This window comes from Emydura macquarii, unplaced genomic scaffold (assembly GCF_026122565.2).
Source record: "Emydura macquarii macquarii isolate MOO-44397 ecotype Brisbane River unplaced genomic scaffold, CSIRO-AGI_Emac_v2 contig_2636, whole genome shotgun sequence".
NCBI classification, from domain to species: Eukaryota; Metazoa; Chordata; order Testudines; family Chelidae; genus Emydura; species Emydura macquarii.
The window spans coordinates 40,659,272-40,686,233 of record NW_027132773.1 but is presented as its reverse complement, the minus strand read 5'-3'; the positions used below and the strand labels follow the sequence as shown (position 1 = coordinate 40,686,233).

The following is a 26,962-nucleotide window of genomic DNA, read 5'->3' as shown; positions in this document are numbered from 1 at the left end:
TCATACCTAATGCTAAAATAAATATTTAATTTAACATTATGGTTTAATTATCAGGCAGGATATATGTATCTTGTACATAATTTGAAGTTAATTGTCAGGTTATAAAAGTTGCCATAGACTTCCACTGTTTAACTGCAGTGATACTGTTACATAGTGCCATCAAGGGACTGCTATGTTATTGACAGAATTCATTGTTAAGGAAAATATACTTGCATTAGAATTTGGAGTATATGCTGATTAGTTTGAGCATAAGATAGCTTTATTCTGCATGAATCATGAGAAGGAAACATGCTAAGATACCTAGAAAGAAGAAAATAGACCCGACTAAATTCTAATATAAAGAATGTTCATGTTCAGAGTGCCTGAGAACACTGCTATATGTTTTGTCCAGTATTTTGGGCAAGATACAGATAACAGTAAATTATTCCAAGGATTGGAATGAATACCTGATTCTAATTCCACTTGCAAACTAATCAAGCGTCTCAGTTGATATTTCGAATATAGACTCAATGACCCCCCTAAAAAACAGAAATATCTGAGAGTACAGAACTCTGACAATAATTCAATGTAGTTACTGTAGTTCACTGTATATATTCTTAAATAGTAATTCAATGTAGTTACCAGAAGTAATTTAATGTAATTACATGCACTTAATGTTTTTGTAGCTACAGGTACTTTTAATTTGCTGATGTTATTAGCTAGTATCCAACAGACATAATAGCTAGTTCTTGGTATCTGAATGATGCCAGAATAAGTGGAATCAGCCCAACCCTAGTTATTACAGACCTGGTCATTGTAAACTTGATAACTACAGCTCATATCTAAGAATGAAACCACATGCTATAACTCATATGAAGTTCAGCAGTCCTGCTTAACAGCACGGATCACCATGAACACATCTGGAAATGCACTGTTCTCTGTACTATATGAATACAATAGTGGGTCAATATCAAGGTCTTGGCATTAAAAGTCTTCTACCAGAACATCCCAAACCATGCAGTCATGACCTCATCTGTATTCCACTGGAGCAATGAAACTGTCTATTAGTTGGAACAACTGATGACTGTGGAAAACAGAACTTTGACAAGTGCTGGACTTAGATTTTTGAACTCATTCCTGTAGGAGATAAAAAATGACAATTGGCATGACTGCATTCAGAATTAAATGCAAAACTTATTTGCTCACCTTGAGATCACTATATTATCCTCTCATTTACTTATTTATTAAATATTAAATCTAAGCTTTTATATTCTATCAGCAGGAGGAGAAGGAACTTTTCTTAATCATCCATGTTTTTACTCAGTTACATTCAATCCCTAAATCAGCAGCAGGCATTCTCATTCTTGTGAATATCTTATAAAATAGTGACTAGTGTAGAAATAATTTATGTATCTCACTATTGAGGAATGATATTTTATTAATGTGAGTTAAGCAGAGAATAGTTTTCTCTAGTGACCCAAGAAATCTATATTTCATATGGTGTTACTTTTATGAATGATTTAATATAAAAATCATGATGGTTTAAAAATAATAATTTTTTTCTCAAATAACCTTATATAGTAAAAGTGTTTATAGGCTACATTTCATGAATCACTGTTTGAAAACAGAACAGTAGTATAGAAAATAAAATATTATATTTACTTGGAATTTACTATGTAAGCTCATTAGCCAATCAAGAGTTTATTTTGCATATGAGAAAAGAGTGGTTGAAGAAAAGCAGTAGAAAAATGAATATGCAACACCTATATCTAGATATCCGGTAGTCCAAATTATTTTGGTACAGGCTCTATCCTGCCTTTTGCACTGTAAAACAAAGAGCACAAGAGGGTTAATGCTGCTCTTCTTATCCCATAATCAGCCAAGGAAAATATTAACTTGTCACAACAGTGTATGTGTGGAGTCACAATGGCTATTTTCAAGCATGCAGCAGATTCTCACAAGAGCATGATCTGTTGGAAGACAGTCATATCTAACCTCCCAGCTGACCAGTGTATGTGCTACCATAAGAAACAATGACCAGCAACTACACAGTGTGCGTTTCACTTCTACTCAGAAAAGCGGCAAAGTGCTCCTGGCAGTGTGTTGTGGTTGCCCTCCATGAGAAATCTTGTCCTGCATGGATAGGATTCCTTGCTGAGGGACCACAGCTGCCAGTGGCTTTGCTCATCCTTGCTCTATCCTCGTTTTACCCAGACAGTCCAGTTTTTGGCTTCAGTGTCTGGGTGCCATTTAGGGTTGCCAGGTGGCTTGGGGGGGAAGAGGTGGAGCCTGGGGAAAGAGCTGGAGAAGGGGCGGAGCCTTTGGGTGAAGAGGTGGAGCAGGGGCGGGCCGTGGGGAGTGTAGGGAGGGGCCTCAGGATCCGGTTACTGTTGATACTGGACATTTAGTGATCAGTGTGAATACCAGTGAGACACGGTATGCCCAGTTTCCAGATCTATAAGTTTTAATATGCAAGGTTTTCTGTACAAAGCCTAAAATTAACTACAATATATCATACTCACTAAGCCTGGAGAGCTAAGCAGTTACTCAGAAGGCTGTATACAGGAACGACTTTCTTCAGGGGCCCCGCCAGGGAGTCAGTGGCCTCTGGTCCGACTGGCAGCACGGAGTCAGGTGTTGATGGAGCGCTCCCCTTTGTCTAAGTAGTGACTTCTTATACCCTTCCATAAACAGCTTTCACCTAATTACCTCTCTACTCATTATCATATATGCTAATTACCTACATTGCATTTTCATCCTTAACTACATATGCACCTTGGCAATGAAAAAGTGTACCCCAGACGTTCAAGGATAACTTGTGGTTCCCATCACTGTTATCTATGTGCAGTTGCAAGCATACATGTTGTGAATTTTGTCTTATGTGCCATGGTATGCAGAAACGGAGACATCTGCAAGGTGACTCAATAGTCCTATTCATCTCTGTCAACCGGACGATGCCATGCTACAGGGGTCAGAATAGCCAAGCAAGGAAATGAAGCTATGCTAGGCCTGTAGGACCGTGGTCAGGCCACTCAAATTCCACTGGGCCTCCAACAGTTACCAGCAATTAAAAAGGTGGCAACCTAATATGTGTTGTTATGTAAAGTGACTTTATTTACACTACAGTTCATTTATTTGAATCTTTGTTATTTGTGTATGCATCTCCCATTGTGATATTGAGCCTTTTAGGCCCCAAATGAATTTTATGCTTAAATTTAAACCTCCAAACCAAGGCTCTGATCCTACAATCTGATCTGCAAGGGAGGAACTTGAGCAGGAGTTTGCCCATGTGCATTGTAAGATGAGGCCCAAGGCTAAAACCAACAGAGCAATCTACTATGAAGACAAAAAAGAAAGGCCAAAGATCTTGCAGTTCTTTTCTGCGGCTTGAAGCCACATAGTGTAGTTTTTCCAAGTATTTATAGTTTCAGGTGGATGGATGTGCAACAGATCAGATCACTCTCCAGTGTCTTATCACATATTTATATTCTATTTACCCTCAAATTAATATCTAAGAAAACTATGAAGAAAGCATTTGGGACCTTGTGTCAGAAAGACTCTCACATGTTAAGTCCTGCTTTTTATTCCTCATGTGTGTTACTCAGATTCCCTGTTCCTACACAATTTATCTTAAGCAAGTAGTACCCTCTTAAGATTCTGCAAATTATTTCCCCCCAGAGTGCAGTATTTTAACATACACTTCCAACAAAACTCAAGCAAATTTAGCGTTGTCTTCCACGTGTCCCTTCAAGGTCTGAGTAAGTCCTATGAAGCCTCAACTACTGTCGTTATTTCAGTGCATTTGAAATCAGGATAATAATTACAACAACCTTACCCTAAAAGAGTACATTAAATAAAACATGCATATGATCAGTTGAACATACAGTTACAATAGAACTCTAAGCAATTTATCCACTACTAACAATCTTAAGCAATGCTTAAGCAATACTATACAACAGACTTTATGTAGAATGGCTGATACCATCATAACACATCAGTATATATCAGGGAGTTTTCTCTTCAACTCTTGCTTTAAAAATTGTTTAATTAAAAAAAATTAAAGAAATAAAAAAATCAGTGTGTAGAATAATATGCATAAAGTGTTTCAACAATGTGAAGCGTTAGGAACTAGATTCTGATACCCTGACTCAAACTGAAACACTACTATACTCCACAAATAGAAGAAAGGTAATATTCAATGTGAGTCAGGGCACCTGTGTTCAGCCCCATGCAAATGGTATATTTATTATCACTGCCACTGTAGAGCATTTTCAATATATTGCCAGTGACCTGTGTCAGATTTGGATCTGTTTAGAAATTCTTTGTAGCAATGCATGCACGCCATCTGAGAAGGCCATACAGAACTGGTTGATCAAAATATTGATCAGTTTTATTGTTGCATAAGCAGGCAGAACTCCACAAAAGACAGTGGAGTTGCAGCCTGTTATGCTGTGTTTATATCTCCATCTTTTAGAAGGGGTCTGAAGATTCCTTTATTTCTGTCTTTTGTTGGACTTTATATAAAGGACTCTGTTATCCTGGGAGGGTTGAACAGTTTAAAGTGGCTTGGCCAGAGGACCATGTCACCTCTACAGCAGGAGTAGACTGAAGAATATTGTGGGGGAAACTGAGGCGAAGATGCTGCAGTGCTGGGTCTCACCATGAGGAAGCACTTCGGGATCAGAATTCTGTATAGGCTGGTGGAAGGGGTTGTTTCCTCACTGTACCACACATTTGGAGCCCCAACCCCTCTTTAGGGGATGCTTTCTCTGAAGTCTGGGCTTAGGCTAGAGGGCTGAACAGGAGGCAATGACTTACTCGAGCCCTTCTGGCCTGCCCACCAACTCAGATAATGCAGACCCCCACAAGGGAGTGTTGTATCCTTAGATGAGCCTCTGCCCTTTTTTCCTGCTGGTCCAGGCAAAGACCCCTGCCTTTGAGGTTGGAGAGGGCACATTTACTCCTGTGTTGTCTAATTCTGCTTAGTAGGTATGGACATACCAGCAGCTGCCTGAGCCCTGTCTAAACTACTGCCCCTGTTGTTACCTCCTTTTGAGGAGCAGCAATAGTCAGAGATTTCCCCCCCAACATGTCTAGTGTAGACAGGGCCAATGTGACAATCTTCATTCTGTCACAAATCCCAAGAGATGATGTTCCTACTAAACTCTCCAAATGAGAAAGCATTTTGCATATAATGAGTTATATTTTTCTTAACATAAGTAGTAACACCCAACCACATCTCCAATAATACATTAATTAAACACATACTCAGAGCAAACATTCACACATTGTGGTTTCTTAACTTATAGCCTGATCCTAAAAATAGTTACTCTTGTGTGTGTTTACACTCATGCATAGACCTGTTGGCCTCAATAGGGTGGCTAGTCTACCCTAGAAAGGTGATTGCTAATACTGATGTAAATGGTATAGCTATACTGTCAGAGCATAAGGAGATCTTTTGCCAGTATAATTAAACCACCTCCCTGAATGACATAAGCTATACAAGCAAAAGGCTTCTTGCCATTTTAGCGGAGTCTACATGATGGGAAGGGTTGCATAGCTATGTCGGTTAACAGCATGCCAGCAAAATTTTGTAATGTACACCTGTCCTGGGACTAAAAATCCATATGGGAGTAAAGGGCTGGGTGGTTAATGCGATTCAGCATCTAGGCTTCTTAAAGAGATCAGGATTTACCACAGTATCTTTCCCTCTATATATCTCTGTCTCAAAGGATGGAAAGACATGGAAGAGATGCACTGAATACCTTTGAAGTAGAAGAAATCTTAAAAATAATAGTCTGTCAATGGATTTTCCAAATGCCAGTCACATATATCCAGCTTCTCTTCAGAACCGACATCACTGCTTACTCACCAACCTGCCCTTATGCATCAGATCATGGTATTTTAGTTTTAAAATTAATCTGAAAAAGGAACTGACACTGGGAAATTTTATGGAAGTGTGATCAAGGGCATTGATGGATTTCATGAAAGAAATTCCAGCGTCTTCCATTGCTTCCAGTTAGCTTCTAATTCACACTTTAAACAACCCTTTTGGATAACAATTTCAAGTTCAGAAAGATTTGCAAGTAATTTCTTTTCGTTTAATCTGATTCACTTCATGAACACTGAAAAGTACACTTTCTCAGGCAGTTAGTAGATAACCTGTTTGTTAACCAAATCCTTAAATGCCAGAATGCCCATACGTTTCCAGTCTGAGTTCTCCCAAGAATTATGTACAATACATTTTAGTTGCTATGGATTCCTACAAAATCTGTGCCTACAAGTGATTTCCATATTATTATTATTATTATTTTATTACTATTATTTTATTTTATTTTACAGTCATGACTGCAATCTTCTGTGCTTGATTTGACACAAGGTATTCACATTCCTCTGTTATTAGCTTTTATCTATGAATGTCATTATTACATCTTAAAAGATATACTCTATGAGGAGACGTTGTAGAATGTGGATGTATCAAAATTGTGAAATGTACATAGCCCCTTTTGACTATTTTGGGTGATCTTACATTTTAGTATTTCCAGAAAAATTATAACACATGATTGAGGACTTTCAGCCCAAAGTGCTTCACAAACTATTGTACCAGTTGTTCTTTATGAGGTTAATCCAGTGCCCACTGCAGTCAACGGAAAGGCAGCTATTGACTTCAGTGGACAATGGAGGGTCCTTTTAGCTCCACTCCAACTGAGATCAGTGAGACTGTATGGTACATAGGGAGTGAAGGTTTGAGTATTCTACTGACATGAAACACATCACCCACCAGCTCTGGGGTGGAGTGTGGCATCATCATTTGACAACAGTGTAGGCCTGGAAGTGATCAAAAATACCTGTCATAGGAAAAGAGACACTATTGCATATAATTTCTGTTTTTTCTGAGCATGGAATACCTAAGTTTCCATCTAATGGTATAGTTCAGCAACTGCTAAGTGCCTGGTTTTGTTTCATTCTATAACATTTAGACTGTGCTTGTTAGTGCATTTGGAATGATTAAACCAAGCTATACTCCAGGAAAATTGGTGTCAGACCACTGCTCATTAATAGAGTTTGAAATGATTAACCCTGAGAAATACTTCAGGGATTTTGATGTCAGCCCGCTGCTATCCAACTTATGTATTTAAAAATATGCCAGAGAAATTGTTGGTAGTGGAAACAAATGCACGAGTAACTCAGAAAGATGGAGAAAAAAATCTTTTGCCTATTGTAACCCTTGGCAAAAGGGATTTTTATGGCATTGTGTTTTATGCTGTTACTGTGAGAAATATCATAAACACTTGGGGCTTCTTGCCTTGTAGTACATCTAAATTCACTTTCACTGAAAATGATGTTCCGTGTTCTCTTCAGTTGGGAATTCAGCAGAACAAAATGAATGTGGTATTTCTCTGCTTTATGTATTTAGTAATTTGATGAAGTAGGTATAATTTCCCATAAAGTTCAGTTCCTTATAGTAATATTGTCCCTGAGTAATTTGTCAAAAAACCAAAATAGCTAATTAAACACTGTTGAAATTTTCTAAGGCAAAACGTATACAAGGTCATACCAAGGGCTTAACTGAAGTTTAATAAAGACTAGCAGTCTGTTTCTTTGGGAGGGATCCCTCCAGCTATCTTATGACAGCCTGGCATACTGCTATCAATAACAAGCCATTGTACAGTGTGAAATTACAGAACAAATTCATTCTATGTGCATGCCTTACCAAAGGGCATTATATACTTGGAAGCTTTTTGTTTTAATAGTTTAATCTTCTTGTTGTATTTTGAACAAATAAAATGTATTAAGATCCTAGATTCTATAAAATACTTTTCATATGTATGGAAAAAATTAATCTAATATTTCATTGTGCAACCACTGCTGTAACTTACCACACATTTAGACTGTCCTCTTGCTCTGTGTTTGTGCAGCACCTAGCACAACTGAAATTCAATAAATAAATTATAATAATAATGGCGATTTGGCTTGAGGGAGGTATATGTCTTTTATGGCTACACATTGCACGAAACAGTATTCACATAATAAACATCTAGAATACACTTAGAGACCAGAGCATTGACAATGCAGCTGCACAAAAATAACTGTGTGAAGTTTGTGGTAGCTAGTGAAACATGCAGGGACTCAAGCATTTATCTCCATTCTTATGCATGGCATATAGAGTACAGATGTGATATATTCCTGTAACGCTGCCAAAGACATGGGTTATTTACCATGCAAGGATGAAGTGTTCTTGAAAAATATATCTATTGTATTGAGCATAGAACAACTTGTAGTATTTATTCTTCTTTTGCAACAGTGGTTCCGCTTTTTTAAACTAACATTAATTTTCATGATTTGACATTTATATAAATCTGCAGTCTGACTCTTCGTATAGTGTATAAGTGAGCAGTGGCACCAATAATAGAGGATGTTATGATGGCAGCTTTTCAGGCACTGGAGTGGTGATGTCAAGCATAAACTATTTCAAGACAGCTGTTCTTGAATATTAAAATGTTGGCGTGAAGAAATTGCTCATACAACTGCATCTGAGACAGCACATAGTCTCATAAATGCTCTGATGGAGCAAATACAGGATCTGGGTGTTATGCTAAGAACCCTTCATTTGAAAATTGAACCATGGCTCTTTAGCTTTTCTAATGTATGTGGTGTCCAGTTGGGTTGACTCCTTAGTGTATTATTCTTTATCCATCCAACCATCTAGATAGGTATAAAAGAATTACAGCCATTGGTGGCAGACATAGAACTAACTTTTTATGGGCTTAATGTTATTTATCGGTTTTCAGGCGCATGTATATGATAGCTTTAAAAATTACTTTACTGCTATTATACTGTATTAGCATATTTCCTTTCTTATTTATTTTAAGGATTCTTCCGCATCTATTATCATGGTGCCTGGGTTCCCTACAAACAATTAAAAAAACAACAAACAAAATTGCAAAGGCCACTCGTGTAGATGGTTCACTGCAGTCTCACTAGCCGGCTGCCTCACCAGAGACCTAAATATTGGCACAATGTCAGCAGGTAAAGCCTGTGCGGATACAAAATTTGTATCTGCATCCAGGCTGCCATCCACAAAATGATGGGATTTGCAGGGCTCTATCAGTTGGTTGAATGTGTAAGTCTTACACCATTCCCTTGGTATCAAACTTACACTGGTAGTGCCACCAGAAGAAGCCAGTTCCAAAAGACAAGACTTTCTTCTGAAAACACTCTGCTACCTGACTTGGAAATTTCTAACTGAAATCAAAACTGCCTCGTCTGAACTTGCAGTGACTGTTGTGACAGGACAGGAGAGGACATCTCCCAGGCAGCTGGACTCCAGATGCTTTGAGGCTTTAAAGTTCTCTTGAATTTCATTTTGGAGTGAATAGGTAGCCATTGCAGAGCTCACAGCATTGTGATAGCTGTCAGTCCCACTTGATATCTGTCTAACATGCTATAATGTACAATTAAAACCAAGTAGTGAACTGTTGTAATATAATCTGTACCTTCTTGCTCTTTGTATCACACATTCAGAGTTACTGTGTCATTAGCAATATTAAAACTGGGAAAATGGTGATTTTATGAACAGTAATTGAACTCTCCTTGCTTCGTATGTCTTGCGTCTGATTTTAGAACTCTGCATGTATCATCTGTAAAGTTGGTTTAGGCTGTTCCATACTCACTTGATCAACTCATTTTTCTGGTTTGCTCAGTAGAGCAAGGAACATGGAATCTCATTCAGACTAAGCTAATTGACTATGTGCAAGTCATTTCAGTGTTATGTAGTGTTCTGTCAATAAAAAACTGGGAGAAAAGTAGAAGAGGAAAACGAACTATATCTGAATTAAGTTTTCTGAATAATTAAATTACCAAACCATACATTTCAGAATTGTGTAACCAGCCCAGCATTGGGGATGGGAAGAAAGGGTTAAAGAATAAATTGAGCTCTTCCAAAGGCTGTTCTGGACTGAAAGTTTTAAGGCCAAATTCTGTCCTGGCATGCATGTACACAGTTCTGACCTGGCCAGATTTTCCTCTCTCACCAGTGGAAATCAGGAAAGCCAGTATAATTACACCTGTGTGAAGCTGATGTGAGAGGATAATTGATCCCAAAACCTTCAGTAGTAGCTGCAGGCATTTGAGGCCAGAACTGAGATCTTAAAAGTCCCATCTTGTGAGATGCTCAGTGCCCTCACCTAAGTGAACACAACAAGAGTAGAAGGCATTCAGTACTCTACAGGACTGAGCCTTTAGTTTCTAGGAAAGCTGTACCTGGATGGGAATGATTGCAATGCCTATATATTTGCTTACACTTGCATTGAGTAAACAGTTGTAAATGCAAACTGCCTCTTCACTCCTCTCTGATTTATCAGGAACAAAGGGGTGAGGGTCAGGGTTATGTGTCCCCAGATTGCAGTTGTCATAGATATCCCTCATACATGTTCCTCTTGGTGTCCTTGGCACTTCCTGGGTTTTTTTTGTGGAATTGGAAGATTACACTTTTTCTCACACTACAATGCTAACAAAACGGCAGCTGGCCTCGTGATTTTCTCTCTACATCAGTAATAAGCTAAATGTTACAAAGCAAGTATGTCCTCTTAAGGTCTGCATCTCTGTTTTTGAAAAGAAACAGGGCCCCCACATGGGGGGGGTGTAGAAAGGGTACACTTTACCAGAGCCTGGAGGCCCTGGGGGGGCCATCCCAGGCTGCAACCCGCATTACCATCAGGAAAAAATTGAGGCTAAATTATAGATCATGCCTGAGGATATTTATAGAAACTGATTTACCTGTATCTATATATCTATTGTCCAGATCTTGTGAGATTTGCTGGAGCCAATCAGAAGCAGTGTTCGAACAGTCTCAAGCAACACTCTGAACAGTGAGTTGCTGGGCCTCCTGGCCCAGCCCAGGCCCTTCTCTAGAACAGAGAGTGTGCGCTTGTGCAGTTAAACTAGGACTTGTAGTTTGTGACTGAGACAGAGAGATTTGTGCTCCTCTCTGTGACATGATCTATCGTAACAAGATCAAGAACTACCAGTCCCAGAGTTCCTTGTGCATAGGCAGGAGGGAGGGACAGCTGGTGGGAGGGGCAAAGCAAAGCACCATAAGACAGTGGGAGCTGGTGCTGCTGCTTCTTTTGGTAGGATTTGCAGGCCCAAAATATATGTGAGTAAGTGTCTAATTCACTCACAGTCTCACACATACCCACCCCATACTGCCGTGTCTGGTGGTGGCTATAAATACAAATCAGGCAGCCAGAAACGTAAGAAGGTAAAAGAAAGGGAACTAAAAGAAGCTAAAGGACACCAACCTATCCTCCAGTTTTTCAAATCAGACAAGGCCTTTCTGCAGTCAGACAATATACTAACTAGGGAAGCAGATGAACAAAATCAAGACATTGACAGGCTATAATTCCTTTAAAATGACCAAAAAGTTGCAAAATAGTCAGCAAACCTGTAGGACACTCAGGCTGGGTGTTATGTTACACAAAATTAGCAAAAGGGGGGCATTTTTCAGAAACGTAGACTATGTAACAGTAATTTCAGAATTTGAGCTTTTTTTCACGGCTCATGAGATTGTAGGTATGGGATGAGGGACTGTGGTATGTGTGTGGGAGAGGGCCCGTGTTACAAGTTTGTACTGGGCCCGAAAAATTATGCTTGGGCCCTGCAAAGAGATGAGCAAGATGTTCATGTCCACACAGTGCTTTATGTGGCTCGTAATAAAGTAAACCTCTGTTATTATGTTAATGACACCACAGAATAAAACACTAACATTAATAATTTTTAGTCCATGAACGCTCATGTGTTTGTTTATAGGGCCTGCTTATCCTCTTATACTGGTGCAGTTAAAGAGGAAATCCATTCAGGTCAGTGGTGTTACACCAGTGCAAAAATGGGCTGGGAAAACTGGGCTAAAGCTGTGCTATACAGGAAGTAAGTACAAATCCTGTATCTTTGCTCAAATCTGAGACATGCTAGAGATGTCTAAATGTCTAAAGATAGCTATGGAAATAGATTGCTTCTTTTCTCTCTCTTTTTTAGTATTTGTGAAAGGTAAATGGCTAGCTGCTTTGCATAATGTAGTTCTATTTTGGTCCAAGATTGAGATATAATGCAATAGGATTTTCCATTGCTTATATTGAGCAGCCAAGACTTAAAGGACTGTAATTTGGCAATTTGCCAAGATTTCCAATACAAGGTAAGGTAGTTTGAAATGTGCAATCACAAAATGTTTTACAAACTGATACACAGATTATATACTTTGCACTAAGATCACTTATCTAACAGGAACTGCAGCTGCTTCCAAAATAAAACTGCAGCATTATAATAGTGCACAGCAATTTAGGACAGACAGTGAAAATTTGAAAAGGAAGTTAAGTAGGCAGAATATAATACCCCAGTTGGAATTTGGCCTGGACATCATGTTCATTCCTTCACTTTCGGGAGAAGTGCCATGAGTTTTTAATGACTACAGGAACTCAAGAACTTGGTTTTATGTCTCATCTAAAAGACAGCACCTTTGCCATGAATCGTCTCTTAACACGATGCTTGGGAATTAGTTCAGTAGTTACTCAGAGGAAAAGTGGCGAATATTGAAGAGTTGGCAATCTATTAATCCTATACTACAGTGGGTCCTAGATAGTTAGCACATCTATTATCATAACTCCAAATCTCTGGAGATTCTGAAACACAAGATAATGCTGATATTCTTGACACAAAAGGAAGTTTGGAGGCAATCATCACTAAAAAGCTCATGGGAGCATAATTTCTAAGGGCTATATGAAAAAGGTTAAGCACTCCTTGTTGGATATCTGAATTACAGTAGTATGTCCTTTTATTGTATGATTATATAATAGGCTTATCAGGTACAGGCGAATTCACACATGCATAGAGGGTGTTTTTTGGGGGGAGGGGCAGGTAATAGCCTATATGTTTAGGATGGAGATTGCACAAGTTGGTCTGTATTTGGAACATGCATTCTCACCATTCTGGGGAAGGTGAAATAGATGGAGTTGGGGTATTAGCTAATAATTGAGTCAGATGAGAACAGTGTTTTATGTGGACCATATACAAAGGATAATGGGTCTGATGTTACGGCCTTTGGCTCATATGATGAAAGTGGTGAAAGGTTTGGTCTTCAGCCTCTAATTTAGGGGTTTGATTCATAGTTTACAAGCTACTACATAGATTTTTTTTGTGCAGAGATTTGTAGTCTAACAGTGAAACTTAAATGGAGAATGGTGATCAGAGATGGTAACGAGGGTAGGGTCAAGGGGGGAAATTAAGCCTGTTGTTGGAACCTTAGAGGAGTACTTCCAGACATTCTGATCAAATTTCTTGATTTTCAAATGTTTTTTTCTAAGTTAACTCCAAATTGCCTGGCTTTGGATATTTTTTTTTTGTAAAAAATAGCGTTTTAAAAAAACAGATAATCTCTATATAATCTTAATTATATCTTTTGTAATATTTTGGCTGATAATTGTCTTCTTTACAAATAATTAAAACTTCCTTCATTTTGTGTTATGTTCTTCCCATTGCTATGACTAAGTACAGCACAAAGTCAATGCACCAAAGTTTCCTTATTCAAAACAGGGTCATTACTCCTTATTATTACCCCTATGTAAAGTCTTTGAGCATACCTAGTCTAGTCTGGACGTCTCCAGGGCCTGAGCAGACTCAGAATGATAGTAGGCACAGGTTTCCACCAGCATTGCAGGATTGGGTCCTCAGTGTTTTGTGCAGTTAATAAAAAGTGCTGCGTTTTCTCTCCTGACAAACCTGACTCCTGAGTGCTTATTAAACTTTCCTCTATGGAGCTCAGGAGCTGCGTAGACTGAAATTCTTTCTCATGGTGTTCCCATGGTGTTGATCACTTATCGCAAAGTCTAGTGTCTCTGGAGACTGGACAGAGCTCCCAGGGGTCAGAGTTTCCACAGTGAATAACTTCAAAATTATCTATTCAACATGCTTATGTATACATCTTTGTGCCAGTTTTTTAGAATTGAGATTCCCCTCCAGTCCACTCCAACCCCCCAAATTGAAGTCTTATTAAAAAAAATGAGATAGAGAGCTGAATCTTTTAAAACAACTGCTAAAAACCTTGTGTGATCCACTTCAAACATCTTCTAAAAATGATCACTTAACATTTTGTGTGTGTGATCTTTTATTAAGCCAAAAGGAGTTTTCTTTTCGAAAGTTGAGGTTGGAAGGGCATCAGAATCAGACTTATAAAGGAAAAGTGTCTTAAGAAGTTAGTTGTGGAGCATGGTTTCATAGTAAAAATGTATTTTAAATATATATATAGGTGATCACACAGATTATAACTTGGATGTAAAATGCTCTAAGAAAAAATTGTATTGAGCAGAAGCAGACTTTGATACATTAAAATAACTGATTTTTAAAGCCACAGAAAATGTTGTAGTCATAAATAAAAAAAGACTAATTGTACATATGAATTCCTGATTTCATGATTTCATGCCTTTCTAGCAGCTCAATAAGCACAGCAGAATTATACTTTTTTATTAGCCAGAGGTAAGTAAATTGGGACCTAAGAAGGTCTGACCCAGAATTCCAAATTGCTCTAACACACCTCCACCAGCTTCTATATTTACACTGAAAATCCAGATAGTCAGAGCTATACAGTTTTGCAAATAACATTGGAAAGGAAGATGCAATATACAGTAATTTACCACCCTATGATTTTCTCAAACCATACGATAGGACTAGCACAGTGCAAGTATTAATGAAAGTTTTATAGTGCTTCAGATATCAAATTGCAGTTAATATATGCTTGATAACAAAAAATTCTGATGTGCTTTCCCTCTTATTATTAGGCACTACAAGGCCACATAAGGAGGGGGAGGTCCCAGGTGTGGACTATATTTTCATTACTGTTGAAGATTTTATGGAACTGGAGAAAACTGGTGCTCTCTTAGAAAGTGGAACATATGAAGGTAAGTACATTTGTATTGCTAAATTTGTTTTATGTTTTCTTTAAATTTTTCCAGTTTAACAGAATTGCATCAGGACATCTCATTACAAATTTGTCATTGCAACAGTTATCTGAAACTTATGAGGGGCCAGTTGGCAATTGTGAAAGTATTTTCATATGAAAAAGCTAAAATGCAGATGGGTTCATTGTAATTTTAATACATCACACTAGCCTAAGAGAGACCCGGAGAGCAAAACTAACACGTACTCATGTAAGTTGTCATGCAGCCCAACAGGATAATACTTTGAGGTTGTGTGAAAGAAACATTAGTTATTTATGCCAAGTACCTGAGGTAACATAGATGAAGTTCAAACAAATAATTGCTTATTTAGCACGTTTACAGGACAAAGCAAAGTCTTCAGTGAGAAAACAATTGTAGGTCTTGACACTTCCCTGCTGCTTGTGTAATATTGATGGCCCTGTAAATATCAGCATTCATTGGAGGCTGAGACAGCACTTTTTAAGTAAGGCAGGAAGGTTTTGTAATGTCATGTCTCCTGGGCTTTGTAAAGTTACTTAAAAGAATTTATTAATTTATGTATCTGTCAAATAGATAGGGATTCTTAGTTATGTGCTGTGTTAGAAAATGTCTGGTTAAGGGGTGAAGAGCTAGCAGTTTAGTGCAAATCAGTGTTCCCCGAGGGGCATGATTGATTCATCTGATTTCAAATCTGTTCCAAAACATAACCATCCTGAAAGCAAAACTCTTGTGAATCAAACAGTTGCATATGCTGGAGCAGTAATGAAACCAAAATCTGCACTAAAAGGTAATAAATGTTTGGTTTAAACGGAAGTATTTAAGAATAAAAGTGAAGGGATCAATATTTTTATTTCAGCTATTTTCCAAATTGAATGAGAAATTAAAAACCCACCATCTATCTTATTGAAAATATGACCTATTCCTGCAGGAAGCTCTGTGTGGGCAGATCCAGTGGCAAGATATGGCCCCATATTTGTACCATGTGATAAGAGTACCAATGATGACTTTTTCCCAGTCAGGAAAAACATCTCAAGATGAATAAAGAGCAGTTCACACCAGAGAAAATTATTAGCTCTGTTATAAATAGCAAGAAGGAAAGTAATCCTTTCTTACTTAATCAGCATAAAGTACCCATTGAAAAGTAAATAAATTTTCATAAAGGGCTAGATCAATACCAAATTATAGCAAAGAAGAGTTCCCATTAAAGGAAGTCAAATAACTGGAAAAATGCATCTCTTTCCCTCTCCTCTCTTTTTCACTCTCTGACATCTAAGGGAGAAACTTGCATAAACAATAACAAAAAGGTAAAGTATTGCAGTCATCAGACTTTCAGTGAATGTTAGGTCTCTTTATGTTAATTTAGGTTTTGAAGCTTGCATTAAAGCTATGTAAGTTTAGCACAGGTCTGTCATTGCTTGACAATGTAATTTCATTAGTTTGTAGAAAGATTGTAGAGGTTGAACTGCTAGTTTAAATTAAATCATAAGGTTCTTGCTTCCCTGGAGGGTTACAGAGAAGTGTCTTTTAATACCATCTACAAGAAGTTGAGTGGACACCAAGGTGAAATGTTCTGAAATTGTTGGTTGGGAAGCACTGCATGACCGCACCACTCTGCTGAGAATCTAGCGGGATAAGGGCTCAAAGCCGAGGCAGCATGATGTCTGGCACATCACTCCCTGATTGCTTTTGGCAATCTTGTAATTTGCCAAAAGCAAACCAAAATAAAACCATGAGACTTATCTCTGTAAAATCCTGTCCCTGCCACCCAGGCCTCCCATTATGAGGTTTGTCATGGAAACTAAGATAATGTGCCGGAATATACTCCTGGTTTACAGATGGGCAATGTTGCATGCACCTTGTGACATCGAGATTAGAGTCTTTTTGGCTAGCAGTACTCGTAGGGTGTCATGCGTTTTTCAGTACTGTGCTCCACAGTGGGGAAATACAAAGGCACACCAGCCACCATTCTCACAGCTTAGAAATGGAGTTCCGACTAGTCAAGAGACTGCCAACCTTTCAACTATAGTTGATAGCTTAATAGTTTTACAGGTGAGTTTCTAGATCATAGTTAGTTAATAATTATTTTTGTCCAGTTGCTCATTGCTACTTTTACTTCTTAGCGTTCTGTTCACCCCTGGGGTGGTGTTGTCCAGTTCTCCTGGGTTCAGACATTGCCCCTCATGCAAAGGATCTATCCCAGCATCAGATGGACACTCATAGTGCATGGCCCCAGTAAATGTACAATTTGTGGGTACATCTACACAATGAGCGGCAGTGCATCTCAAAGGCTGGGTTGGCAGACTTGGGCTCTTAGAGCTTGTGCTACAGTGCTAAAAATATCCCACTTTTGAACTGGGCTCACTGAACCCTCCAGAACAGGGACTTTCAGAACCTAAGTGCAGGCTTATTGCCTTCGAGGTCCCCAACTAGAACTACCACCACGTCATCCTCTGACAGTCTTCAGAGAGCCAGTAGCTCTTGAGATAGATCACCTCACAGGGCTTCCTCTATGAGGAAAGCCACCCTGTAGCATTGAACATCATCTGAGACTTTGCGGTCCAGGATGGTTTCCAAACGAAGCTCAGTTTCATGCCAATTCCAACTCACAGTACCAAAGCACCCAGCACCATAATCCAGGATTTTGGGAAGGAGTTCAGCAGTGACCATAGCACTGTCTCCCAGAGCAGCCCTGGTGCTGAATCCCTCAGCATCTGAACCAAGCCAGCCGGGGTAGTGCACTATTACCATTACAGAGATCGCGATACTGTCCTGAGAAAACCTGGTTCAGGGCACCTATATATGCCTCTCCGCATGACAGCATTCAAGTACGCAGCACCAGTGGATCTGCAGATACAGCCAGAACCATAATGCCACCAAGTCTATCTGTTAGTGTGGGCTATATATTATCTTCGGCGCCATCCTCAGTCCGAGAGTGAGGAAGATCCATACCACCAGCATCTTTACCCACCCAGATTCTCACCACAATCCTTAACATATTATAGAGAGTTTAGACATTCTTCACAAGAGAGTACTGGGACCTGCAGAACCGGGTGTGACCCTGGCAGGCCAGATGCCAGCTCTTGCCCAGGCTGCAGGCATTAGCTAAGAACTAACAAACTCATAACTGGAGACCAGACCAGTTCACCTGTATGTTAGTTTTGCAAAAAAAACAGGTTTTAGTCTTATAAGAATATATTTAGTGTTTAGACTCTGTGAAGGGCTTGTAAGTTGCTGCATGCATTAATCTCGCTTGTAATGTTGGTATTCCATTATATAAGAAAATATGCAAGTTTTGCTTTATAACTTTGAAAATGTTTGCTCTGAACTTGTGAACTCAGGTATGGGAATCCCCTTCCCCAATCCAGAAAGACTATCAAAATCAGATGGACTATTAAGGAATATCTCAATACAAAGGATTGGTTAATGGCCCTAATGCACCTTGGAAATGCTGCATGCACAGAAGCTCATCCTGTGGATTTGGAACTGAATGAAGGAAAAATAATAAAATCACAGGAAAATTTTCCATCTCTTTGGCTGTTTGAACTCTGACAGGGCCAAAGACATTAAACTGAAGCCAGAGATACCCAGGGGCTGCATCCTGGGTATGTCCTGAAAGACACTTTAAATTGAGAGATCACTATAACTTGTCACTCTTAGAATTTAGATGATAACTCATTTGTGTGTGTATGTTTGCTTTCTTTAACATGTAAATAACTCTCATTTTTCCTAGTTAATAAACCTTTAGATAGTTTATTACAGGATTGGTACAGGCATTGTCTTTGGTGTGAGATTTAGGGTACCAATTGATCTGGAATACGTGACTGGTCTCTTGGTACTGGAAGCAACCTGAACATGCTGTGATTTTTGGTGAAAGTGACCATTTATCCCTAAGTCCAGTTTGTCTGCGTGGCAGGATAGACTAAGAAGACTGTCTGCGACTCCATGTTAAGGCTGTTATAATGATCCAAGAGTTCACGTTTGTTGCTGGCTTGGTGAAATCTAATTATAGAACACACCACTAATTTGGGGCATGTGCCTTGTTTTTGACAGTCTGCCCTGAGGTAGGCACTCCTAGTCATGAGGAACTCTAGACTGCATGACATCAGGCCTGTGGTTCCCTACCCCCTGGCTACCAGGCTCTTACCCATCAATGTCTATGTGGCCCTGTTGGGGATCATGGCCTGTTCAGAGCAACTTCAATCAGAGGGTGCAACCACACTTCCAAAAGGCTGCGCCATCCACTGCCCAGCCTATACAGATCTCCCAATAACGCCATGCCCCCCTGCCCCCCCGCCCGTTCCAATATAGGCACAAGTAAAGGAGGAAGTGACAGAAGAGTAGTCTCCAGGAGGCGACCTTTCTGCATCAGTCACCTTGTCCTCTTCGTCCCCCTGACTCATGGCCCCAAAACTGAATTATTATAAAGGTTCCCAAGATGTATTAAAAAGGATGGCCAAGTCCCTCCAAATCCCTGTTGAGGAAGTACAGGAATAGACACACAAGTTAATGGACATGCTTCAGGCCTCCTCATCAGGAAATGATGTATCAATGGGAGTATCATGGAAGATGCCTGCTTCAGCACTGTCTATCTCTCATTAGGTATATAGGAAATGCTATAGGAATTCCAGGGTGTGGAATTCTTTTACATGCCCTCTACCCTAACCTGCCATGTGGTCACAGTGGTGAATGAAAAGGGAAAACAATTCAGGTCCACACCAAAAAGACTAGATTTATTTGGCCGGAAAACCTACTCCTCAGCTTACTCCTACAGTTTTGCATGACCAATTATCAGGCCATATTGGCCAGGTATGACTTCTACATACATGAGAAACCGTATGACTGTGTGGATAACCTGCACATTCAAATTTGTGAGGACTTCACGTCACTAGTTAATGAGGGTCAACTTGTGGCTAGGTTAAGTCTCAAAGCAGCACTTGATGCAGCAGATACAGTTGCCAGATCAAGAGGGACACATGGGACATCATGGCTTCAGAGATGAGGATTCCCCAGGGAAGCCCAGCAATGGTGGAGGATATACCTTTCAGAGGAGTTGAATTGTTCAGTTTTAAGACAGATAAGGCCCTCCAAATGCTGAAGAACTCACGAGCTATGCTGCATTCCTTTGAGGTCTGCCTGCCAGCTCTGAAGAGGAAACACATAAAACAGCCTTATCCCTCATCACAGGGAGCAATCTCTCCCATAGAAACATCACTTTAAACAGGTGACTGTTTGCTAACTACCTAGGAAAGAAATGAAGAGGGATCTTCCCTTCTACCACATGGGCTCCAAAACAGGATCAGAAACATCTGGAGAACTCAGACTCAGGCCCAATGAGGCAGGGTGCACTCACATTTGGTATAGTCCCTCTTGTACAGTTAAGTATTGTTGGGAGTGGATGATTTATTATTAATTATTATTATTATTATTATGACAAAAGTGACTGAAGGTTCCAGTTTAGGATACAATGTGCTAAGTGGTATACAAGCAAATAATTAGACATGGTTCCAGCCCCAAATAACTTACAATCTAAAAGTGCCATTTTCTTTTGACCGTCAGGTGTTTTGAAATAGACTCCAAGGTGTGTCAGGAAAACTGGATGTTTTTGACTTGTTCAGCACTGAGACTTGCTTTATACTGTTGTCTGTCACTCTTGTGACAACCGCAAATCATAGAATCATAGAAGATTGCGGTTGGAAGAGACCTCAGGAGGTCATCTAGTTCAACCCTCAATGTCTGAAGAGTTCCATATTTCTGCAGAAGAGCTGCAATAACTCGGTGTTTAAAACTGTACTGTTTTCCATTTTTCACAAATCTGACAAAAACATGAATTTTGTTTAGTTTAGTTTTTCTACAGTTTTGCCAAATGGTGTGACAATTTTTGCTCCCTTTCATTACTTTCTTGAGCTCCTGCTGAAAAGACCTTGCCATCTCTATGTTTATGGATTTTTTAAAAATTGTGACATGCGTGAACTGCTGCTGCACATTGGTAGGCATTCTGTGACAAAACACAGGAGGTCAGTCTCCAGGGCTGTAAATGTGGCACATTTCACAAGCAGAAAGAAAGGGCTTGCTCTTTCTCCTATTGAATCAATGGCAAAACTCCCATTGACTTCAGTGAAAGGATTAGTGGGCCCAGGTGTATAATAATGCTTCCATGAAATCCAGCAGAGCATTATCTGTATATATGTAAGTGTATTGCTTCTTTCTTTTCCTGCAGTATGTATGTACCAGGAAATGTATGTTAAGATCTTTTTGTAGTTATTGAAGATAATGGGTCAAGTCAAGATGGCCTTACTTTGTTTTTCTTAGACAAAACTCCTACTGACTTTACTGAGTAAAGAACTTCAATATTTGGTTGGCATAGTATGAGATACTGAACATCACGTCAGGGAAAATATAGTTTATACTCAGGTAACATAGTGAGATAAAATAATGGTACTATAATGAACTGGCTAGTTTGTATGTATGTGTATCACTGACTTATACTGTATAGAATTGGAACTATTCAACTGTGTGTCGTAGGCCCCATATTGCTGTAACACTGAAGGAGATCCTCCAGTTCGGATGGCAGGTTCCTATGCTTTTTGAGCAAGATCTGAGTTCCAGCTCCACTTTTTGAGTGAAGTTCCACATGGCCATGGCATGTTGAAAAATAGCAGCTGTGGATTCATTGATCACAGACTATATATGTACAGATCAGTAAATTAGAAAAAAGTGTGTTAAGCATTACCGATTGGTAAACAAAATGTGTATTCTCTCCCCACTCTCTCTAAATGGAAAGGCTTGGCTCAGTACGCTGTCATCTCTCCAACCTGTGAAGACCTGTTCAGAGTCTTAATTCATGGATCACTGATTTGATAGCCCTTTGAGAGCGAGAGACTAGCTGAATTTTCTTGACCAATCCCAACACTGCCTACGTATAGATTGAAATCCTGGCCCCATTGAAGTCAATAGCAAAATTCTGATTGACTTAAATGAGGTCAAGATTTCACACTTACTAGTCTACTATTTGGATAATGTGTGGCAGTAGAATAAGTATTAGAATTTTCCTTTTAACCCAGAACTCTTGAATTAATGAACATACTTGAAATAAGATGACTGTGTATTTCCTTCAGGATGTCCTTTGTGCCCATATCCTTTGACGAAATCCTGGTTTGCTGTGTTTTTCCTGTATTCAAGGACACTTTAACTTTCAGTAATTTTACATATGATTACATAAAGTGATGGCTGGCATCTTTTAATTTGTACACACTATGGAAGCAATGTTATTATTATACAGCCCGATGGGATGTGTGGAGTGGGGAGGATGAGGATGAGGTGGTCATGCTGCCTCTCCCCTCTGCCAATTCCCAAATGCAGTTCCTCTTCCGCATAGGCATCATTCAGCCTTACATCTTCAGCCTCTTCAGCATCCATATAGTTTCAATATTAGAATGATTTTAAAATCTGAATTATGGATTGTCCCATATAAGTATTAGTGTATTTATTATTGTATCATAATGATTATCATTGTTATATTAATAATTGGCAAGTTCCTGAGCCCCTTACCCAATTTTTAAACAGTAGAGTTAGAAATTCAAGATTTGGCCCAGTGATTGTATTTCTCTAGTCTGCTGCTTCCTCCTGCCAAAGCACTTGGAATGCTGTACAAAAGAAATGAAACAAATACAGTGTAATAACATAGCACTCTCTTAAAACAAACACACAGAAGCAAGTGAAAGAGCCCAGTTTGAAAAGGGAAGTAAATGGCTTGAAAGGGCAGATATATAGGTTTTAATGCTGTGATAATAATGATCATTCCAAAACCATCTTTTTACGACAAGGGAAGTGTTTTTAAAAGCAGGAAGGAAATGAAATGAGACAGATTGAATTGCGGAGTGAGGTCCATGCTGAAAGGGCCCCCCCAAAGCAGAAGTGTAATGGCCTCCTTTCAGTTTCAGACCCAGCAGTTTATAAGCATGGATACCTACTATTTACATATAAGGATGAAGAAGTAGGTCTTAAATGTAGGTAGGGACTTTTGGCATGATTGAGCTCTCTCATTAGATTTATAGCAGTGTAGTTCTATTGGATTCAGTGGCATTGCTATTGGTTTACACAAGTGGAAGTGAGAGCAAAATCAGGCCCTTGTCTTTAAATATTGTAGTACTTTAAACATGAAGTGCTAGGGATTGTTGTTTTAAAAAAAAAAGAAAGAGGTAAATGCTCCAAAATGTACCACCAGATCCATCTTAGTGTGTATACTAGAGTTTATAAGGGACTCTCTTCTGCTTCTTACATTAATGAACTCTAAGGGATCAAATTGTGCTCTTATTTTGGTTTTTGGTTCAATGCACTGTCATTTTCTAGGGCAAGGAGTAAGGGAGGAATTAAAATTTAATAAACATAATTCCTGTTCCTCCCTTCCTTATCCCCCAAAAGAAAAGAGAAAACAAGGCTTTTCTTTAGTTGTGCTACTCAGACATAAAAGGTGATTTTCATAAGTAACTTCTACAGAATAGTTTAAACTTCTGAAATGTAAAGATGGTGTGACAGATGGTCACTATCCTGTCTGATCTGATTTTACCTGCTATATAAATATTGGTGATTTTAATCATTGGTGTTCTGTGCATATTAACAATGTATTTCTCTATCTTGAGCTATGCTGCATGAAAGAGCTAACGGCAATTGATTCGGTGTTGAAATTGTACCTTTCATAGTAGGTAGTATCACGAGTGCTAATGTGAATTGGGTAATGTATTTGTATACAAAATATGAGTAAAAGGGCAGCACTTCTTTGGGGAGAAACCTGTGTGTGAAATGGCCCATTGGAAACAAAGAATGTGTGCCAAGTACTGGAGAGAAGGAAATGAGAAGCTGATCATTGATATTAGAGTGGGGAGAGTATAACCCAATGTCCATGTACAATTATAACAGAAATAAAAGTTGGTTTTGATATCTAGAATGGAATGAATGACACCAGGGAAATGACCATTTTGTGTACGACCAGACACACTTCCACATGAAGTGGGGCTTAGCCACAGACACACTCTTGAAGATGTTCCTTTTGACTGACCTTTGTATGCCTGGTGCAAGTCAGGAGGGGAATGAAGATGGGTTTAAGTAATCTTTTCTCTCTCTCTCTCTCACACATACACACACACACACACACACCCCGCCCCCCCCCAGGGCCAGTCCCAAGGCACAATTTGTAGCAGTCTCAGGACTGCTTTATATTGTAGCAGCTAATGATTGCCCCAGAGAAGATCAGTCAGATGTAGAACTCCTGGCCTTCAATCCCTTTCCCTGACTATGCTCAGCTGGATTCTGCAGTATGGAGGGGGTCCTCAAGTGGTACAGAGCTGCAGCAGCAGGGCTTTCTATGCTGCTCCATGCATACTTAGCGGCTTAAACAGCCCCTTCAGCTGTTGGCAGCCAGTGTAAATTATAACAGCCTTCAGGATGCTTTAATTTATGCTAATTGACTAGATCAACACCAGAGGGTCCCAGTAACCGTAGGAGTCCAAAAGTGGCTTAAAGTCACTAGTTATGCCCTCTCTCCTGAGCTGTGCAGAGTACTTCTCAGCTCAGCCCTGGATCTGACCCATTGCCAAAATTCTGGGCAATCATTACCAGAAAGATATTGACAAACTGAAGGAGTTCGGAGAAGAGCAACATAAATTATCAATGGGGTGTAGGGATTATTTAGCTTGTTTAAGCAATGATTGAGAAGCATAATATAATTAAAGTATGCAACCCCTAGGATGAAGAAAAATTATTTAGGGTCATTGGAGTATATAACTAGGAGGACTGGGAAGAAATTAGCAAGGGGAAAGATTAGGTTTAATATTAGAATATATTTTCTGACAGTGAGTTGTATTAGGGTATGCCTACACTGACGGCGGCAAAGTCGCCGTCGTCAGATCAACCTATGTGGATCGACTGAGCAGTCAGTGAAGACCCGCTCAGTTAAACCACCCCCACAAGTGGAGTAGTGCTGCGTCGTCGGGAACGCGGTTCCCGTCGGTGCAGTGCAGTGAAGACACCATACAGAAGGGAAGCACAGCAGTCGACGGGAGTTATGCTAGATACTCTGCATAGCTTGCGTAACTCCCGTCAACTGCCACCGAATTGCCTGGTAATCGTAGACCAGGGTTTAGACTATGGAATAATCTCACAAGGGAAAGGGTTGAAGTTTGAAGGGCATTTGTTACAGACCACCAGACCAAGAGGACGAGGTAGATGAGGCTTTCTTCAGTCAACTAGGGAAAGTTTCCAGTTCACAGGACCTGGTTCTCATGGGGGACTTCAATCACCCTGAAATCTGCTGGCAGAGCAATACAGCAGAGCACAGACAATCCAGGAAGTTTGTGGAGAGTGTTGCGGACACATTCCTGGTGCAAGTGCTGGAGCAACCAACCAGGGGCCGTGCTCCTCTTGACCTGCTGCTCACAAACAGGGAAGATTTGGTAGGGGAAGTAGAAATGGGTGGCAACCTAGGCAGCAGTGACCATGAGATGGTAGAGTTCAGGATCCTGACAAAAGGAAGAAAGGAGAACAGCAGGATACGGACCATGGATTTCAGAAAAGCAGACTTTGACTCCCTCAGGGAGCTGATGGGCAGGATCCCTTGGGAGGCTAATATGAGGGGGAAAGGAATCCAAGAGAGCTGGCTGTATTTTAAAGAAACCTTATTGAGGGCGCAGGAACAAACTATTCCGATGTGCAGAAAGAATAGCAAATATGGTAGTGCCCGGTTTGGCTTAACAAAGAAGTCTTTGGTGAGCTTAAACACAAAAAAGAAGCTTACAAGAAGTGGAAGCTTGGTCAGATAAGTAGGGAGAATTATAAAAATACTGCTTGAACATGCAGGAATGATATCGGGAAGGCCAAAGTGCAACTGGAGTTGCAGCTAGCAAGGGATGTGACAGGGAACAAGAAGGGGTTCTACAGTAATGTTTCTAACAAGAGGAAGATTAGGGAAAGAATGAGGGGGATTTGATATCAGCCTTTAACAACCTGAAAGGGGGTTCCAGGGAGGATGGGGCTAGACTGTTCTCAATGGTAATAGATGACAGAACAAGGAGCAATGGTCTCAAGTTGCAGTGGGGGAGGTCTAGGTTGGATATTAGAAAAAAGTTTTTCACTAGGGGGTGGTGAAGCACTGGAATGGATTACCTAGGGAGGTGGTGGAATCTCCATCTCTAGAGGTTTTTAAGCTGCGGCTTGACAGAGCTCTGGCTGGGATGATTTAGCTGAGGTTGTCCTGCTTTGAGCAGGGGGTTGGACTAGATGACCTCCTGAGGTCCCTTCCAACTCCAATATTCTGTGATTCTATGATTTGTTCACTCCCAAGTTTAAAAGTAAACTGGAAAATGCACTAGTAGGTTATTGTAGAGAACTTTGCTGCACTGACAAACGAATTAAGTGAATGCATCTATCACTTATCTATTATCTATAATAGATCTATTGCTCATTTCGGTGTGAAATTATATTCTAAGTGCTCCCAAACTTAAATTCTGAGTGACAAATTAGAACCAGAATTTATTATTAGACAACTATATTATAAACCTGTAATTTTAGGCATTTCAGATGTGAATGGTGACACAACTTCAACTATAATGTGAATGCTGCCACTTTAATTCAAAATCATGATAGTGATTTAAGCCAAATTAAGGGAGGAGGAGGAGGAAACTCTCACTCCCGTTACTCTCTGTGTAGAACTGAACCGATAGGGAATATGGGATATTGCTCTGACAACACAAATTTATATTTCTGTTTTTTTCCACATACCTATTTTTAACATCTCAGACTACAGACTATAATAGATTCCTTAGTTATGGAGAAAGGTGTAGCTAAAATGTACAGTAGCAAAGTTCTTATTCATCGTCTCACTGTTTCGTTTTAGAAACTAAATGTTTGGTAAACGCTAGGTCTGGTTTGTATAAAATTACAGATGTTAGTAAGACTGATCAAACAGATTTCCTTTGCAACTCTGTATTCTCTTGAATTTATTATTAATTTTGTCTTTTGTTATA

General features: G+C 39.6%; 1 protein-coding gene across 2 annotated transcripts in view; it reads left to right on the top strand.

The window, feature by feature from the left end:
• MAGI2 (membrane associated guanylate kinase, WW and PDZ domain containing 2) overlaps window positions 1-26,962 on the top strand; it is a 1,036,622-nt gene that overhangs the window by 584,722 nt on the left and 424,938 nt on the right. For both annotated transcript variants that reach the window (XM_067564540.1, XM_067564538.1), the window contains exon 3: window positions 14,808-14,927. In XM_067564540.1, the coding sequence (XP_067420641.1) occupies window positions 14,808-14,927 (120 nt within the window). The remainder of the gene's footprint in view (window positions 1-14,807; window positions 14,928-26,962) is intronic.